The 19747-nt window shown below is 36.0% G+C and overlaps 1 protein-coding gene across 3 annotated transcripts in view; it reads right to left on the minus strand.

Annotated features, from left to right (window-relative positions):
- Positions 1–19747, minus strand: part of GSTCD (glutathione S-transferase C-terminal domain containing) — a 61624-nt gene that overhangs the window by 7006 nt on the left and 34871 nt on the right. For all 3 annotated transcript variants that reach the window (XM_027635558.1, XM_027635557.1, XM_027635559.1), the window contains exons 6-10: positions 7296–7411; positions 7030–7074; positions 6497–6625; positions 2950–3083; positions 1144–1174 (exon numbers count right to left, since the gene is read on the minus strand). In XM_027635558.1, the coding sequence (XP_027491359.1) occupies positions 1144–1174; positions 2950–3083; positions 6497–6625; positions 7030–7074; positions 7296–7411 (455 nt within the window). The remainder of the gene's footprint in view (positions 1–1143; positions 1175–2949; positions 3084–6496; positions 6626–7029; positions 7075–7295; positions 7412–19747) is intronic.

Here is a 19747-nt window from a genome sequence, read left to right on the forward strand (position 1 = left end):
ATAAATTTAAACAAGGGGAAAAACAATGACAGGTCTAAATCCATTGTGTGGCTTTTGTCATCTCAACCTGTGGGCATTTATTTCCACGTAAATTAGCAAAGTGTACATAAACCAGACTGTCATGAATGTAAGATTAGTGTATTAGCAGATAACTGAATTTCCCCTAGAAGATAGCTGGAAATTTTCTTAATTTTTAAAACTCCCCCTCATTTGAGGATTAAAAAGGATAATCTCCATTTTCCTGCCACATACAGCATCTTTGCACTGCTCACTGTCCCCAAAAAACATTTGGATATTACAAATACCTTCCTTTGCTTTCATATTTCTGTTATAAAGAATTATTCTGCATCTCCAAAATTCATTTCTACATTGTAAACACCAAGACCTCTGTCTAGGGTGTGACATGTAAATTTAGTAAAGTTTCTCTATAACCTTGCTTCTCTCAAAAGGAAACATTTTCTTTCCATGCACATTAAGTGCATCTAAATGCTCATGACAAAGTTTAACAGATCAGTACCAATTTTCTGCTGTCCACCTCTCTGCTCTTGTCCTTTTTCACTCCCCTGTTATCTTCACTCTGTCAGATCTGTGTGCTTCATTGATTCTTTCTCCCACATTTCTCTCGGACTATCTCCACAGACCCTTCCTTTGCAGGGTCAAAATGCACTTGAATACTTTCAAAATAATTTTGAAAAACATTTTTAAAACAATCCTCCATAAAATTCTTGATGATCAGTACAAGCTTTTCCTGCTTGGTATGTCCAATCTTTTAGACATAAATTAGAGGGAAAAATCTAATGATTTTTAGAAAATAACAGCTCTATTTAAGACTTAAATAAATTGGCACCTTGTAATTGTTAATGGATACATGCTGAAGTACTTTAGGAATGGCTCACTTATACATTATGATAAAACAAGGGGTTTTTTGTAGAGAAACTATTTAATTTTACTGAAGAAAAAAAGCCTTAAAACATGGATGGTGGAGAGAAAACACAATGACATCTGCACTATTAATGAACATTGCACATAACACATGACACTCCTTGCAATTAAAAGATAACCACCTATATTTCATTCGACAAGATGACCCAGTGAAACACAGGAAACTGCACATAAACCTTCCCACCCTGCCATTTTACATACCTTGTAGGACAAAATTTCTTTGAACTGATGACTGAAAAAAAAATAAATAGACCAATTTAATTAACATCTAAAACCAGCAGAGGTGGAAAGTAGGAGCAATTATTTAATACTTGAACACATTTTAAACAAAGTAGCAGTATCTGTATGCTACAGAAAGGCTTTCAAAAATACCAAACCCCACTGCAGCTCCTGTTCACTAGAAAAGGAAAAGTGTACCTGATAGTGTCTTTTTTTCCCTATTATGTTATTCATAAAAATATTCTCTCTCTAAATCATTATAAATACTAACACAGATTTACTGTTCTTTCCTCATTGTCATATAAATACTTTATATATATTTAATAATACTCTAGACAAGCATATATTTTGTCTGTATTACAAAAGTAAGGGGCCTCTACAAAGGAATGGACTACAGAACACAGACACTACGGGGATATGGGCAGACTATCATGTTTTATGATCATATAACATAAGGAAAAAAAGAAAAAGCAAACCCTAAAATGCAGCTCGAAATAGGGTTAATAATTTTCTACAGAGGCTTGTGATGCTAGATTCAAAATTTTATCAAACACAAAACCCTAATTTATATTCTTGCAGCATCTATAGCAACAAAACTTTTCTAACATAGGGAGCATTTCTAGTCTTAGTGGTCCAAAAACGTAACTGGTCAAAAGTCCAACATTATACAGTCAATTTTAAAACAAGCCAACTGAGAAAAGCTATTTGCCTGCTAGTTTTAGAAGACTTAAAATTTTATAGCCTCTTCCTTAAGAAAACTTATTTGTTCTATTGTGTTTCAAGAGAAAACAAAAATGGACACACACAAAGAGATGGAAGAATCAAATGGACTAAGAAAACACGGTTAAATCCAAAGCTTATCAAACTGACAAATTCTAAATATTTACTCTCTATGCTTCTGTGCCAGCACACTTGGGTATTACAGAAGAATATGAAAATATGAAAAATATTTAACATAGATGCATAAGATTTTTTAGATTTATTGATTCCTTGTCAGATTGCATGTTTCAGTTTGTTATTTTAGAAAATATATACTTCTGTCAGTTCCTAGTAGAATTAAATCTTGGACATCAAAAATGCAAAGCTCAGCTTTATGAAAAAAAAAAAAGCCAACCAAAACACAACCCTCTTCTGCCACCTAGTTCTGATTGAGAAGGCTGTATCCTCTTACCTTCTGCCACTTTATGCTTATCTTTTAAATTTTATTTGTAGCAAAGGCATTAAAATTCTTAAGCATAAGATACATAAGTATCTCCCACATGGCGGATTTGAAGACAAAATATGTACACAGTCCATTGAAAAAGTACTAAAAATATGAACTGAAATACAGGAGAGCTTGTCTACTTGGGAATAAATCAGAGAAGTTTCACGAGCAGTAAACTATGGTATAAAGCAGACTCACTTCTTAAGCTGATTGCTTACATCTTTCTGCAACATTAAAATGTCAATTCCCCTTCTTACAGTAATTTTCGTGAGTTTTCTATTAACTTTGTGATTTAAAGGAAAAAGGTCTGCATATTACATACTGTATCTACTATGCTCCCTGCACAAAGTCTCCTGAACTATGAAAGATGAATCCAGAAAAAAATAATCCAGCAATTACCAATCTGCCTCCCTTTCATGATGGGTTGGCATAGACAAAGGAGAAAACAGTTTCATTCTAAGTGTGAATCAGCTTAGCCCAGAAACTCGCAATGATCCTCAACTGATTAATTCTATACTCTCTTAGTATTTTATCCCATTACTTAAGTTGATATTTTAAGGCTTATCTTGTTAGCTTTCGTTTACCTTCGTGGATATTTGAACTTGACTGTGTTTTGAATGAAGCCATAACAGCACGGGGAAATGACAAAGGCTGCCCGTGCCCGGATGCAGTGCTCAATCACCATGTCTGTGGCCACACCACAGGCGTGCAGAGCCACCTACAGCAGTAAAAACAAAAACCAAGGAAACAAGAAAATTCCTTACAGCAACATTCTAAATACAATCCTGTTGAGCATCAACACCGAAGAAGCATCACTCACCAAAAGTACTCAGATGGAAGTGCACAACACTGTGATATCAAATAAATTAAAAACAAAGTTCTAGAAAAATAGTTACAGAGAAACTATTTGTGGTAATTAGTCAAAGGTTTTTGTCAAGCAAAAAGGACTTAGAAACACAAAGAACTATTTCAAAACTGGATTTTAACTTAGCAGTAAGAGAAGTAACACATATACCTGAAGGTCACATTCAAAGGAGAAAATTTAACAATGGAGGTGAGGGGAAGCATCAAACACAACTTGCCCTCCTTTTTTTTTCTTCTCCTTAATGTTTTCTTTCTTTTTCTTAGTGATGGGCTCTTCAGTTAAAACTAGAATAACATTTCATCACAACTACCTGTGAACCTTGACATGTGTTTGGGCAATGCACATTTGGTTGCACCCAAATTCTTCATACTCTCCTACAAAAAGGCAAGTTACGGCAGTACTCAGTAAAGTGCAAGGAAAGGCAAGCAGCTTTCTCATCTCTGTGATGCCAAACAGGCCAGGTGAAATGAAGACATTACTTACTCTGCCTCGTCCCATGTACTCTGTACCCCAAAGAGTAGGCCTGGTGCATAGATATTGCTCTGTGTTTTCATTGAACTAAGGACATTTTTGAGACATTTGTAATTTTATGCAGCAGTGTGGATTTATAAAACTACATTGTTTTCTTTGCTTTTGGTTCACTGTAAAGCTTTAAAGGGAAAAGATTTCAGGATTCAAAGTTGTTTTTCAAGGTAGAGCACTTGGAAGATAAAACCTTTGCTCTCAGATATAGATTAAAACAAAGTCTTTTTTTGTTTGCACTCTGCTTGCTGTAAGCTCAGCTGAGCAGACCATTAATCTTCAACTGAAATGTAACTGCATACAGACGGAAACAACTATTTTTTTCTCAAGTAGAACATTACAAAATTAACAAGAAAATAATTTCACAATGAAAGTTTTCTGCTCATATGAATTTAACAAGAATAAAACTAGTTTAACATAAGAAATAGAGTCAATATCACAGCTATCAGATTAGCATGGAATGTAATTATAGTTACTTCCTCATCTATCCAAGCAGAAAACAAAGATCTTTATTTTGCTTGCACATCTGAAAGAGACCGTAAAACAGCAGCAGATAAAACCAGTAGCTTTGCTGAGCCTATATGACCTGTTACACCAACTGATTTCTTCGTGTTTCTCAGAACCAATTTACTTAAGGAAAAAAAAAATGATAAAATTAACAACAAAGCTTTCTCAGGATATCCCGTATATCCAACTCACTGTCTGAAACAAAATAAATTGTGAAGACTAAAGCAGATATGCAGATATTTGTTCCACAAATCCAAACACCTGTAAACACAGGAAAGCAAAGTGGCCCCTGATGAGAGCAACAGAGCTAATGCAGTGTGAGACCATTGTCCTGTATTAGCCCTCTGGTACTGCAACTGCCCAGAACAGTCCAGTGCACACAGAAAAGCAAAGGGAAAAGAATGTTTCCTGAAACTTCAGGTTTACTTTAGTGATCTTAAAAATAAGAGTACTCAACACGCTCAAAAATATCCCTGCTCTCCAACCAAATGTTAAACTTTTCAACTTGTTCTCACAAATTAGCTGAGATACTGTGAGTACTACAGAAATATTAAAAACAGCTGAGATCTCAGACTCCTCTGGGTGTTGGCATGTAAATGAACACTGCACGTAAGTATTTGGAAGCTTTCACTTTAAGACTGAAATAATTTATTGTGGTAGGTGGTTGTACTACAACATGTAATAGTACAATGCACCAGTACATTTGGCACTCAAACATGTTGTTTCAGAACCTTGACCATCATTATCCCAAGAGTTCATAAGGGCAGAAATTTCATGCAGACCAAAAGGGAAGTGGTTCACACAGGGTTTTTTAACCTGCTTTTGAACTCCTGACAGATAAAAAATAGCTAAAAAACGTACATTTGATCAAGGTAACTAAAATGCATATAAACCTATTTTAAACTAATACCAAACCCAGAGACGGTGACTTCAGTCACATTCATTTTTCTATACCTCTCTAAATTTCAAGTACTATAACCAGTGAATTCGTCACTGTCCTTCCTCACATTTACACTATTGTTTTACTGAAAATGGTGAAGTCATGCAATGAGTGAATAGCTTTACAAGTCTCAGAAGATGGGTTTAAATATGGTACATTGATAAACTTTTTATTTATCTATGTATTATGGTATTTATATCCATTTTTGTATCAGACCAGTGTTTATGACATAACGAGGCAAAAGTAGCTTTATATAAAAGTATAAACTTTATATTTTTATGTTCAAACATAGGTCAGCAAACCAGACAGCTCCCATCTTAAATATGCCAAGGAAAGTTAATCCTAGGTTAATGAGCTAATGCTGAAGAGTGAATCATGGTATGATGTAAACTAATTCTGAAGCTGATACTGACACAGGTCTCCCAAAAAGGGAAAGCTCCAGGTTTGTCTGTTGAATAGACAAATCAAGTCACAGAAACTGAAATCACAGGCCCAGAAATGAAGCATTTCCAAGTGAATTTTTCTGACATATACTTCAGTATTTTCCTTGTCACAAAACTTGAAAGAGAGAATATAACACTTTTTTATTAAATAAAAACTCTACAGAAATATTTAACATAGTACTAACCTTTATAATAGACTCCCAAAAATTAAGACAGGAATTTCAATGATCACAAAACTGGAGACGCATTTCACAGAAAAACTATTAAACATTTCACACACACAGTTCAGTAAATTATTCACAAGATCCTGATATTCCTGAAATAGATCTTTAGTTCACCCACTGAGATTTATATGACACTCTAGCACAAAAGCTAAAGCCAGAGAATTGAAAATTTACACTTGGAAGGACTGGGCTAAAACCATTTATTCTCTCCTCTTTCTCCCACACTGTGTTTCTTTTCCTTTATCAAATAAACCAACCAAATAGTTAAACAGCACTGTTCATATACCATAAACCTTCAGCATTAAATGTCCTCAGCTACAGCCAAAACAAGCCCTTAGATGGATGATTTAAAGAATAATCAGTCTTGCATGGAAATCTTGAGCCTTGCCACAGAAATTCATATTCTAGTAACAGAATAAAAAAAGTAGAAGACAGGAATATATAGAGTTACAAAATACTATTTATGCCTTATTCTTCACTAGGGCTGCAGAGTTCTAGAGAATGTTCATCTAATTTATTTTCAAGGTCTGTAAGGATATAGAGAACTTTCTTCTCTCAGCTATTTTAGTTATTCTAAGAATAATGAACCAGACACTGAAGTTTTGAACTGGAAAAGTTATAATCACTTACCCCAATGTTGAAAGTCCCATTAAAATAGTCCAAATTTGCTTGAATGAACCAAATGTTGTTTAAACCTAGTTCATCACTTCTGTCTTTAGCACGGATCAGAGACAACTCCTTATTTTCTATGAGTACCACCTAGATTTCACACATAGGAGAAAGGCAAAATAATACTGAGAAATCAAAGTACAACATTACCAAGCAGAAAACTTTCTAGCTTAGTTGAGAAAACCTCTGAATTACTTGTGATAGAGTTTGTGATCTATAAAATGATTATCTGGAAACCCAATAACAATTGAAGGCATTTAATACTTGCCAATATTGATCAGTTTTCAAATATTTTATATTTTCCTACAACTTTTATCTTCTCAGGAAAGCACCACACACATTTGGGAGTTATGCTAAAAATTTCCATGTTTCAAACCTAAGTCCTCTGCTGAGACAACCGTGATGTCATGTGCCCTCCCTATATGCATATCTTTTTAAGGGGATCATCAGAGATCAAAAGCTCATACTATCTTTACTTTGTATTGAGAATTTACCTGACATGATGGCATCATGTGAGCAAGAACAATTCCAACATGGCCCTGTGAAAACAAAAACAAATGACATGGTCTGAATCACTTTTCGGTGTTCCCAGCTGTTCACTCATTATATGATGAGCATCTCATAAACAGTGACAGAACCTTTGAAAGCAGGTAAAATTTCGGCATTTGTACTTCTGCTTTGCTCTGTGGCAGCAACCACCTAGAACTGCAAAGATGAAAGCTGAAATAAATGGTACCACATAAACAGAAATATACATTACCCCTCCACTGCAAAAATCCACAATCACATCTCCAGGCTTTGCAAGCTTTGTCACCACTGCTACCAAATTGTTCAGTTGCTGTTGCTTCCTGAGAGCCCGGTCTCTAGACATCTTTCCTGGGAATGACAAGAGAAAATGCCTAAGTAGAGAACAGCAGTTCTCAACACTGATACTTTTAAATTGGTAACTGCAAAGGACTGGAAGTGAAGTTTGAGGTTAAAACTGGTTGAAACACTTGTGCATCTTAATCCACTTAAAACTAAATTCACATATTTGGTAGAGCTTTCTCTAAAATTAACCTTCCACTTGTTGCTGTTAATGTATCCTTAGGAACAGACTCACATAAACTTAATGTAAAGCAATCAAATCGGTGTAAGCTCTAGCCTGACTATACTCTAATCCTGTGATTCATTCTCAGAAACAGTGTTCAAACTTTCCCTAATAACCAGTCCTGTTTATTTAAATGACTGTGTGTGCAAGGAGGTACTTTTCAAAGCAACTATTCTTACATAGTGAAGTCTGGCTTTCCATCCCATCTGTAACACAACCAGAAATGGAAAAATGACTTATTTCTTTCAAATGTGCTTGGTAAAATCAAACATCCAGTTGCTTCAGATATAACAAATTTGTTTAGCCATCACTTACGTATTTGTAAAAATGCATTTTGTCTCAGTGGGGCTGAGTGCTGACAGACCTATTTAATACTCCTTTTGCTTGTTCAGAAAGCAGAGTTTGGCAGAGATATTGACAGCTCATCTTCACGATAAGAAAAAAGGTACTGAAACAACTCTCTTGAATGAGTTTTCACAAAGTAGGTTTAGGTGTGCCAAACAATACAAATGTTCTCTGAAATAAGAACATTTTTCTTACTTGGAGCATCACACTATATGAGAGTATGGACACTCTTCAGTTTCATATAAAATTCCTTATATTTTTCTACTAAAAATTTGTGTTTCCCAGTACCAAGTTGTATTTTAGAATAAAATCCACAAATCAGTGAAGTTTCCTGGTTACTATAAATAGGAGTAGTTCAATACTCATCGTCATCATCAATTGCATTTATTATATAGTTTATTGTTTAAAACTCTATCCTGAAAACGTATACTTTTGTATATTTTATCATAAATAACATTTCACTTTACAAATAAACCATCAAATCCAACAAACAGATAAAATTATTACTACATTGCTCTACACAGACTGAGAAAAAAATCACTTTTCAAGATACTACATTCTGTACTGTCAAGGCAAAGAAAAGAGAAAAACTGTCAAGAAGAGGCAGAGGAAGTAGGGCAGACTTCATTATGTGTAGTTACTGCACACTTTTTAAAAACACGGAATAATGACATTTTAAAAATATATTCCTAGGCCACTGCATGGTGACGTATTAAAATGTGTACTAGTTCTTAATGGAAATAAGAGACTGAACACAACCTCCTCACTTATCAACTCTCTGTGTATAAAACTGTGCATTTTATAAAAATAAAAACATGGTTATATTTCAAACATTTTTTAGACTCTGTGAAAGTTACCATAAAGAAGAGTCCCAGAAATTTTATCTTGTCAATGATAAAAATGTATACAAGGACTATAGATATGAAACTTTTAACATATTACATAAAATGATAAATACATTTTTAGGAATCATCACTTACACATGAGTAGACCCTTTGAAAAAAAGCTTTTATGAAAGATATACTGGAAACCCTAATTCCTTGTGTGTGTGTCAAGTATCTACGTGAACTGCTCCATAGCTTGTCTCTAATTTCCATGCTTCCATCTGATAAACTAATGTTCAAATGTTCTCAACACCTACAGTTCTAACTGTAGTCATTGAAGATGCAGGAATTCCAGCAAGTGTAAAATCAAGTGCTGTCATGATGTTTGAGCTAGAAATTCAGTTTCTGAGGTCAAACTTGTAATTTTTTAGGTAGACAGGTGTTGTGATTATTAATACCCAGAAAATCCTATACCTAAACCTCACACAAGTATGTTCTCTTTACATATGTACACGTGTGTACCTTCACATACCTGCACGCACAATCACAATGGATTGAGTTTTAAAAAGGAGCAGTTGTCCTGAACATAATGTTAATCCCACTGAGGCTACCTGGGTAATAAAGACTCAAGAAATCTAATTCATACTTGTCTGTTATATGCCCCAGACCTGAAATACAGATGTGGCAAGGGGAACACAATTAACGGAGACTTTTATCAGGATAATACAGGCCTCTACCTGGGTTTGTTCTCATCAATCAACATATCTTAACTGCTGCAGCCCACTAGAAGCTGTCTGTGCACAGTATCTACATCTGACCATGATTACACAGCTCTAAGAGGTGTGACTGCAGCTCAGCACGGTAAATCTGAGCTTGCTTTAAACAACCTAGTTTGGACACCAACAGCAACCCTGCTATGACAGCCCTGCATTTAGGGCAAACTAGTCTTTCAAAAATCTGTTCAGCTCCTATGCTGCTAAAAACCAAGATATCATCTTAAAATTAGCTCAGCTTATGTCTATAAACTGAAAGCACACTTCTAACTGCAGCATAAGCCTGCCCTTGTGGTTTTGCAGGTCCAAAACTAATGGACAGCAGCAGCAGCAGCAGTAGCAGGCCTAAATAGCAAGAAGTAAGCAGGGATATATCCTGGATATTATCCTGGACAGAATTTCAAGTTCAGCTAAAAACAGAAAAATGGGTCTTTCAAAAACACAGCAAAAGCATAAGCAGAGGTTTCCCTTTGACGGAATTCAGTATGGACTTGCCCTTTTAATAATCTCAAGATTGCCAAAGCACACAGAATCCCTTAGCTAGAAATACACCATGAAGATAAAAGGTGAACTCTGCTCTCCAAAATGAGTTTGAACACAATAAAACTTGCCTCATAAGTTTAGGTAGCTTAATTTATACTATAACTCATTTTTAACAGGGGTTGGTTCTCACAAGAATTATCTTAAAAAAATAACTTCGACCTTCACAAATTTTCTATTGGTGAAAACAAGTAATATAAGTACTTAAAGCTCATTCATGATACAAAGCTGCAAGCTCCCTCGGTAGAAAGCCTTCAGAATTCAAGACTTCCTCAGCTCAAGTAACTGTCACAATAAATTTACTGGGACTGGTGTAAATGTTTTTTTTCCTGATAACTTTGTATTGCTCCCTTATATCCACTTTCAACTTCAATCTTCCTAATTATGAGAGGGACCAGGTCAACAATTTTGTTTCCAATCCTATCTCTCAACAGGCATTAACACAAATGTTCTGAGTCATTTTCCTGCACAACGCTGAAGGACAGAACACACCTGTCATGCCTCAAACAGCACAAAAATTCACGTATGGAAATGCTCATACTTCCTTATCCAGCTTCTCTGTTCTTATTCTCCAACACTAAGGTTTTCCCAAGAGGTCTGGGATTTATTAGTATCAAGTCCAAATCCTGAAAAGCACCATCAAATTTTCATACTGAGCAAAGTTAGCAAATAGATTATACAGTCACTAAAAATCAGAAAGTAAAATAGTAACAAGTTTCATCAGCAAAAACAGATCCACTGCTTAGTAGTCAGTTAGTTGATCTCATGAATATTAAATTAATAAGAAATACTTTTGTAAAAAATTAGCCCACAGCCTTTAAAAACTCTGGAAATTAACTCTTCGTGATCACAAACCAACAAGGTTTCATCCTCCCTTAATGTGCAGGCAATAAGGAGTAAACATTCCCTTGAAAGATGGATAAAATCAAGCTTGAATCAATAGGTCTTTTGTCTGCTCTACCTCTGTATTTTGAGCTCAGTAGCTAGAATTACAGAAACACAGCAAGCTCTGACACATTGCCTGTAGAGAATGTTAGTTAGTATGGCTAACTAGTACTTCATTACAGCAAACAGGCAAAAATTCAGCTAAAACTTCTGTATCTAAAAATACTACAGCTCACTTCTCATTTCTCAAGCCCTGTGATAGCAAATAATGTTAATTTTTGTCTGGAAGAACAGTAAGAGAAAGAGTAGCTTGAAATTTAGCCCTAGCAGGCAAAACCTTGAAGAATGTGACCTTTTCCTACAGTACACTGAAAGGCCCCCATAAAATGATTTGCTCCCTTTGTAAGAACCCAGCTGACACACTGCAATACAGTCCCAGTAAGATTAATTTTCAATAAATGGTCACAACAAAAATATTTTATTAGGCTTCACAATTTCAACATTACTGTTAATTTAGCCCTTGTCAAGCAGAACTTTAAAGTCGCTGTGGCACTTAGAGGTCTTGCATTTTGGCACAAATAAATATTAACTTTTCAAACGGCAACCCCCCCTTTATTTTTGTATTACCTTGGTCAGTGTTCAAGTTCATATAATCCTTTAGTCCTCAAATAATACTTTCATATTTCCCAAGTTAAACTTAAAAAGTCATTAAAGTATCCTTAAAAAAAGTAAACCCCAAATATCACCTCTAAGAATTTAACCCTTTTCAACTTTGAAGTCCTAACGCAGTACATCTGAACACTGCTACCAACACACACACAAAACACACAATATGTGCATTCTCCTATTCCACAGAGTTCAACTGCATACTTAGCACAAGTATCTTTTTATTAAGTTTTCCATAAGCTGCAGTTAACTAATTCAAATGATAACATGACTCTACTTTTCATGGAAATTCAGGGAAAGTATATTTATTGCTATATTGATTAAAGACAAAAATAAGTACAGCCAAAAAGGCTCAGTAACTACAAAGGAACAGTAACAGTTTTATTACTTTATATTAAGCTGAAGAAGTTTTTCTGAAACCAATGCTCCAATGCTTTTTTTTTCTTCAGGTAGTTCCTTATGATAATTCAGCATATTCTAATTACTTCTTAATACTCACAATATGTCCTTCTAAACTGTTTTTGATAACTGTTTGGGGGGGTATTTGATTCTTGGTTTTGTGGGTGGTTATTGTGTGTTATGGGTGGTTTTTTTCTGTTTACAACAGTATTGGTCAGATATAGCTGTACAGTGGTTTTCATCCAACCACCAGAAAAAGCAGAATTCAAAAAAATAAAAGTTCAGCTGACATTTATTTACAAAGATATACTCTTAACAGTCAAAAACAGTACGACCTTCTTTTAAAGGGCTTTGCCAAATCTTGCAATAAATACAATTAGCAAAGACAATAACTTTGCTGTGGTCCATTGATCACCTTGGTTACTTGAACAATATCCTTCTTCAACTTTAGTTGCTTTTATTCAATCTGTGTGGGCCAGTCCTGAAAGCTGAAGATCTGCCCTCCCATTCTGCAGCCTGAGGCCACCTTCCAGCTGCCTCCTTTCACTGCACTGACCTGTTTCCCTTCCCCTCCCTCCCAAGCAGCAAACTGTTAGCTTTCAGCAACATCTGTTTCCTACTCTTATTGCATGACTACACCAGAGAAGAGAGGAGAAGTATCAGGAGATAGGCCAGCCAGTCTCAGCATCATCTACAAGTATGCCACGGTAAAGGTCCAGTCAAACTGCAGTTTGAAATACACACTCCACCAAAAGGCATAGAGGCAAACATATCTCAACTCTCCTCCACCTCCCACTCTCCTTTTATAATGGTGGGGAGAGGCAACTTTGATCAGGCAAATTGAATGAGCACTATTTGAATTCAATACAGCAAACAGTGTGTTTGAGATTTTTACACTTGGGTATAACTCAAAGTAGGGGACCCAGAAAAGAAAATGCGGCTGTTCAGAGAGAATTCTGACTACATCCTGTACTGGGACTTGAATATCTCCTAATTGATATAAATCTGTCTGTTTAAAAGCAAAAAGTTACATTCTTCAGAGTATGGTTTCAGCTTTGGGAATAAAGCAGGCTTTCACTCCAGAGTAGCTGTAAAACAATTAACACCACGAAACGTCCCTAACCAATTCCTCAAGGCAGTCTAGATCACAGAATGACACTGACCTTGGCTCTCCACTTTTCAGGCCCAGTATAAATTGTTTTCCTTATGTCCAACTCCCTTATAGTTGTGAAATAATTCAGTCTGGCTGTTTGAGTGATAATGGACTAAAAAGTATCTGTCACTGGAAGCCTGCCTCTTAGCTACAGAGAATGCACTCCTTTACAAAATATATGAAGTCTATTAAGTCTTTAGGTCAGAGCTCTGACATTAATGCAGCATTCAAAGGCTGGCCTCTAATGGAGTAGTTTTGAAAAAGGATTTTGTATATTTGGTTTTGCTACTTTACATTGCATTGTTAGCAATAATCTTGCTTTTTCATCTTGAGAATCCTTTTCCTTTCCATTGCTAAGTAAAATATTAAGGAAGACCTAAACGTAAAAAATAAGTCTGAGTCCACCCGGAAAAGGAAGCCTGATCCAGACCAATGTTAAACAAGTCATTTGACACGTTAAAATCTCAGAATCATAAAATTATAGGTTTTGGTTGGAAGGTACCTTAAAATCCATAGGGACACATTCTACTAGACCACACTACTCAAAGCCCCATCCAACTTGGCCTTGAACACTTCCAAAGATGGGATATCCACAACTTCTCTGAGCAACCTGTTTCAGTGCCTCACCACCCTCACTGTAAAGAATTTCTTCCTATTATCTAAACTAAACCAACCTTTTATTAGTTTAAAGCCATTCCCCCTTGTCATATCACTACATGCCCTTGTAAGAAGTCCCTTTCCAGCTTTCCTGTAAGGCCCCCTTAAGGAACTGAAAGATGCCATAAGGTCTCCCCAGAGTGTCCTCTTTTCCAGGATGAACAAACCCAACTCCCTCAGCATGTCTCCATTTGAGATGCGATCTCTGTGACCCTCCTCTGGACTCACTTCAATAGGTCCACATCCTTCTTATGAAGAAATTTTAGAAGCTGATGAAGATATAAAATAGACTGAGAAGCAAAGCTGAAAATACTCAAGAAACACAAAACCTGTTGAATTTGATGATGAAAGTACTTCTTATTATAAGAAATTCCACTGAATCTGCTGGAATTTACAAAAAAAAAAAAATCAGTCAAATTGTCAAAAAAGTTTCATTGTTTTTGCATTTTCTTCTATATCAGTTCCTTCTAAAATCTAATACAATTAATTTACACAATAGGTGAATTTTCAAAATCACTCTCATTGAAAAGCAAACAGAAACATTTAACTTGGAAGTTAAGAAGGTTAAAGAAGGTATTTAATCAGCATCTTCATTATATTAAGGAGATGTTCCTCCATCATCCTACCTGCAGGAATGTAAAAATCTAATTCACATTTTGGAAGGCCAGGAAAGAGAATCACCAGAAACAAAAAAAACTACTTTGAAGGATCTCAAAGTATCAAGTATCTCTGCAGCCAAAGCTCTATGCTGGAGTTTATATTTTATTGTAGAGAAAACTACAGAAAACCTTAATTTTTTTCTTTTTTAGTCTTCTCATCTCATTGCCTTTCCAAGACCTTAGTCCCACAGTATACCCAAAAGGTAGATGGGGCAAGTATATGCTTTCTGGCTCTGCAGACCATCACATAAAGTTATAATGTGCTATAAAGACAGAGGGGCAAGAGATCTCCAAAGACCACCAGGACAACTCAATGCTCAAGGCTTTTCAAGAGATATATCCTACAAGGTGCATTGGAAAGTGCAGATGATGTGTCTGCACAAGATGATGTGTCTGTACTGGTTTTTTGAGTGGTTCGAGTCCTATTACTGCAATGTTAGACAAAAATTCCTTTGTCTCTACTCCTACTTTTAGAGATCCTCAGTGTGTTTCTCTGTAAAGTGCTACACTGCCATAGGACATAAGATCTCTCGCTGCTTATTCAAGCATGTCCTAGTGCTCCACTCCACATTTACTTGGTATATGCACACTTCGGCTTCCTCACTGGCCTTCTCTATGCACTGTGACATTGCCCCAGAAAGCTGAAAAGCTTTTAGCACTGAACAGAATTGTTTTGTACTTACAAAGACTGCTTGTGATAGTTCTTGTAGGCTTTCTAACGCCTGTGTCCACGACTGAAGCCCTTGAAGTGTGTATCACTTCTTCTCTTTAACCACATATAATTTCCTATGCAAAAACCAGACTAGAGGATAAGCTTTAATATTTGTGTCATCAAGAGACAACATCAGCCATCCTTTTCTTTTTCCCTGATTTTGGATACAATATTAAAAGAATCATAAGGTACAAAAGGAAGCTTGCTCACTAAACAATTCTCATGAGAAAATGTAGTGTAAGGCGGAATAGCACCTATGATAAGCAATCACTTCCTTCATGACAAGCTATCATTATTTTTTAGTTCTCAGAGAAAGAAGAGTCTATTACATTACAATTAATCGATGGGTTTGTTTACAGAGGCTAAAACGTTTGTTCAATCACATACAAGATGAGATAGCCTACGGTTATTATTGACTCATTTGCTCTTCCTTTACATTTGGAAATTGCTATTCTGATCTCCCTTTATCACAGTGGTTGTGAAAATATATATGCACATATATACACATGTGTGTATATATATACACACATATATATATGAAAGTATTACATGTTTTAAACAACTATGTAGATACAAAAAATTAGTATCATAGAAGTACACTAGAAATATGCTTTCTTTTCAGCTTGGGCTTCCTGCACTGGCTTAACTCGATTTTCTCTTAAAACAGTGTTCTGATTTAATTTCAAAAGTAACAGAGTTGGGTCAAATTAAAAAAAAACAACCAACAAATGAACTAGTTCTGATTGTATCAATATTTCCTTATTTCTGCATCAGAATTTTAATGCCTTAGTCCTATCATGAAACATACTACATAGACATTATAAAACAGAATAATTGAGTAACAAACTGCAGCAACATTAACTGAAGGACTGTGCTTTTATTACTGTCCTCCACACCTCACCTCCTCCCATTTTTAAGCTCTCTCTCCATTCACTCCTTGAAAATGAAAGCATGAGCTAAAGATTCAGTGAAAACACTGTTATATAGATCAAGTTGCAACAGAGAAAGCCTCATTTTTCTTTATTTTTACATTTTACGAAATAACTTGTTTTATAAAATGCCTGTTTGAAGTAGAAACAAACACAGCCTGCTGCCCAGAGTGTATTTTTATGAATAGAAGTAATCAGCAGCCACATTTATCCAAACAGTTCAGAGAAAGGTGGTTGGGGTTTTTTTGTTGTTGTTGTTTGTTTGTTTTGTAGGGGTTTTTTCACCCTGAGTGGATGTTTATCAAAATATATTCTGGAACTATGAGGTTTGGATCTACTTGTCAGCAAAAGGGCATGTAAATGCCTACTTTTTAAAAGAAGTAACAGGCACAATATGCCAATTCTGCAGCTTCATGTATTTCTAAAAGCAGCAATCTCTACTAAATGAACAAACTTACTGTTGTCTTGGCACAGAGTCTATTCATTATTTCCTATCAGAGCACTGCACTAATTTAGTTAATCACAACAATTATTAGATTTTCAGGAAAGTTGTGTTATTTTGGTTTTTAACTAACCTCTGAGGAGGATGGGACCTACAAACAGGTTGACAAAAGCCACCATTTGTTGCCCAGAGCCCCCTTACAGCCAAGAACACAAGACTGCCCTGCACTTTGCAGTTCAGGATGCACCAGTCTACATTCTGCAAAGACCAGACTTCAAAACACTTGAATGTTACTGAGAGGTCTAAGGGAACAAACAGCATGCACAAAGTTACTCATACACACATATGTAAAAACAGCCTTAGCAGTCACTGGGGTGGGGGAAAACAAACAAACAAAACCTCCCAATCATTACGAATAAAGCCTATAAACTACCCTTTTGGGGAATGTGTAGCATGCACTGTCAGTCAACAGGTAAGGCCAGAAGAGAAAATCTCAGTCTACATTATTTTTTACAACATAAAGGTTTTTATGATGAAATGTGATGACGTTTTAGCTGCAGTCAAGGGAATAGGAGAAGAGAATGCTACAATGCCTAGTTTAAAATATATGGGGCAATAATCAAAAGGACAGGAAAGACAACTGAACTCCATGAGAGCAATTTATTGGGGTTTTTTTTTAGATAGAAGTCCCTCCAGATCTTACTAACCAATCTGCTCTTTATTAAGGCAAGCTGTGCAAAATAGCTTTATCACTTCAGGCATAAAAACCCCCTTCATCTCACATACACTATCTTAGTGTAGTCTAAAAAGGTCAGACAGCTATGAAAACTGACCCTCTTGACAACCTAAGCAGGAATTTGGCCTCTTTTCTTTTTTTTCATTAGAGGATTTTAAGCAAGCAAAGAATAAGTCACCTTTAAAAAACAAAGATCAACAGATGCCAGTAAAAACAAATTAAAATTAATGTTGGGGTCCCCCTGAATGTAACTGTATTCTACTAAAAAGAGATTCGTTCTTTGGGTTTTTTTCCAATTGCTTATCTTCAAAACTCATCTTCGGAATATTCAACAAACACCAAGCCAGGCACAAACAGCTAACATAATGTTTTCACATTAATTTACTACTTATGCTACTTTTAAACTATTTTGTACTAGATTATGAAGCCTCTATAGGTACTTAATGAGTGCTATCCACGTGAATATGTATCTGCTAGCCATGCTCTTCCAAGTTTTTCACATTATAATACTGCCAACAGCAATCTTCAGAGAAATCATGCATCAGCACCTTTCCCAAAACACTAGATTAGTTCTAAAATTCTGAGCTACTACACATTTCAGCTAACTGACAATGTCAGTTCATCCTTCTCATTTTTAAGCCTTTTTCTAGAATCCCAAAGATCAGGGAATTATTTTGTTTTTAAATGTCATGACAGAACAACAAGAGGGAAAAAAAAAGATTTGCATTTACCCTTCTTTCACATTTTTGCACATAATTCATATATTGCTTCTCTTCCACTCCTCTCTCTTTTTCTTCACATTTCTCCCTTACCTTCACTCCTTTAGGGTCAAGATACCGTAAAGTGAAGGCAATGCATTCAGAATTCATGAGCAGCTGCAGGACCTTGTGAGTTCCCTTCCAATCTAAATTACTTAATCATTCAACAATGGATGTGTTACAGGTAGTAAGAATGTTAAACATCTTGCTCAAAAAGCAGGTGTCAGAGCAGTGACAACACAGCAGACAGGTTTCTAACAGCTTTAGTGCAGTGGTGTTCCTTTAAATTTTCACCTCCTGTCCTCACCTTGCCTCCTCAGTCGCTGCTACCTACAGCCCTTTTGCCTGTACCCTATGTGCCCAAACCCACCTATCACTTACAGTGAAGCGTTTAAGTAAGATGTGAGGAGGAAAGCACTGCAAAACAAACCTTAAAAAGTGAAAGATGATAAAACATTTGGGGAAGAATAAAATAAAGGAAAAAGCAACCACTGCAGTACTAAATGTTGGAAAAGATCTAAAAGATCTCTAAAAGGAGTGCTGTTCTACCTACACACAATGCTATACCAAATGTCAGCAACATCCAGGCTTATGAGGCAGAGGGGTTGCTCACTTTCTGCAAAACTTCTTCAGATGAAGATGTCACTGTCTGACAACAAAACAAGAATCAAACGCTTTCTTTACCTCTCACAAGCCTAATATACTGATTAACTGCTACTGTCTTGCTGAGAAAGGGGAACAACTAGTTCCTGCTGAATTCAGTGTTCACCAGGGGCTAAGAGTGCTTGTCTCCTGCAAAAACAGGAGAGCTCCTTCCCCAGCAGGAACCAGACACGGCTGCTACTGAGGTCAGAATAAGGGCCAGAAGCCCCTGCCATTCACACTCACAGCTGCTCAGCAGCAGGTTGCCTCCAGGGGACCAGCTCTCAGTAGTTAAGAGGCAGCAGGAACAGAGATTTTCCTTCCTGAGCTCTGAATGCTGAATTGTTTATAACTGAATGTTAAGGAAAAGGTAAGGGCTAAATGCCTCTGTACAGTAAGAAGTAGTGAATCACAAGGAGTTGAAGGAAAGACCAAAAGATCCATCTTTTGATAAATATACCATCTCATTAATTCCCATCACTGCCTCTAAATAATAAAAAATTAAATGTTAAGTATATTAATAATTTAGAAGATTCCTGTCTTGATTTACTTATCAATTAGAGTAAGAGAGCCTGAACTAATCATCCAGAAACACAAAAAGCTGGTTCACAAGGCAGACATGTTTCATTTGGCCCTTAGATGTCAAGCAATTGAACAGCTGGCTGCAGGACAAACAGCAGTACTTTCAGCTTAACTTCACACCTTGTGCCTGGTTACTTTACAAGGGTTACTGGCTGGAGGAATCCCTCCAAAACACTTACCCTGATGAAAAGGAATTTCATCCTTGAAATTTCATCCTGCATTTCAGTCATTACAAAAATTAAATCCCACACTGCAAATGTGGGACTGAATGACTGAATTAATAATTCATTGCCATTTTAATATGCAAATAACAACATTATTTCACAATGGCTGTATATAACTTCCAAACAAAGGCATTTTAGTTGCACACAGAAAGACCAAGGTTACAGATTTCTGTATTACACATTTCTGCAATTACCA

Source organism: Corapipo altera, unplaced genomic scaffold (genome assembly GCF_003945725.1).
Source record: "Corapipo altera isolate COAL_440 unplaced genomic scaffold, ASM394572v1 22b, whole genome shotgun sequence".
Taxonomy (NCBI): domain Eukaryota; kingdom Metazoa; phylum Chordata; class Aves; order Passeriformes; family Pipridae; genus Corapipo; species Corapipo altera.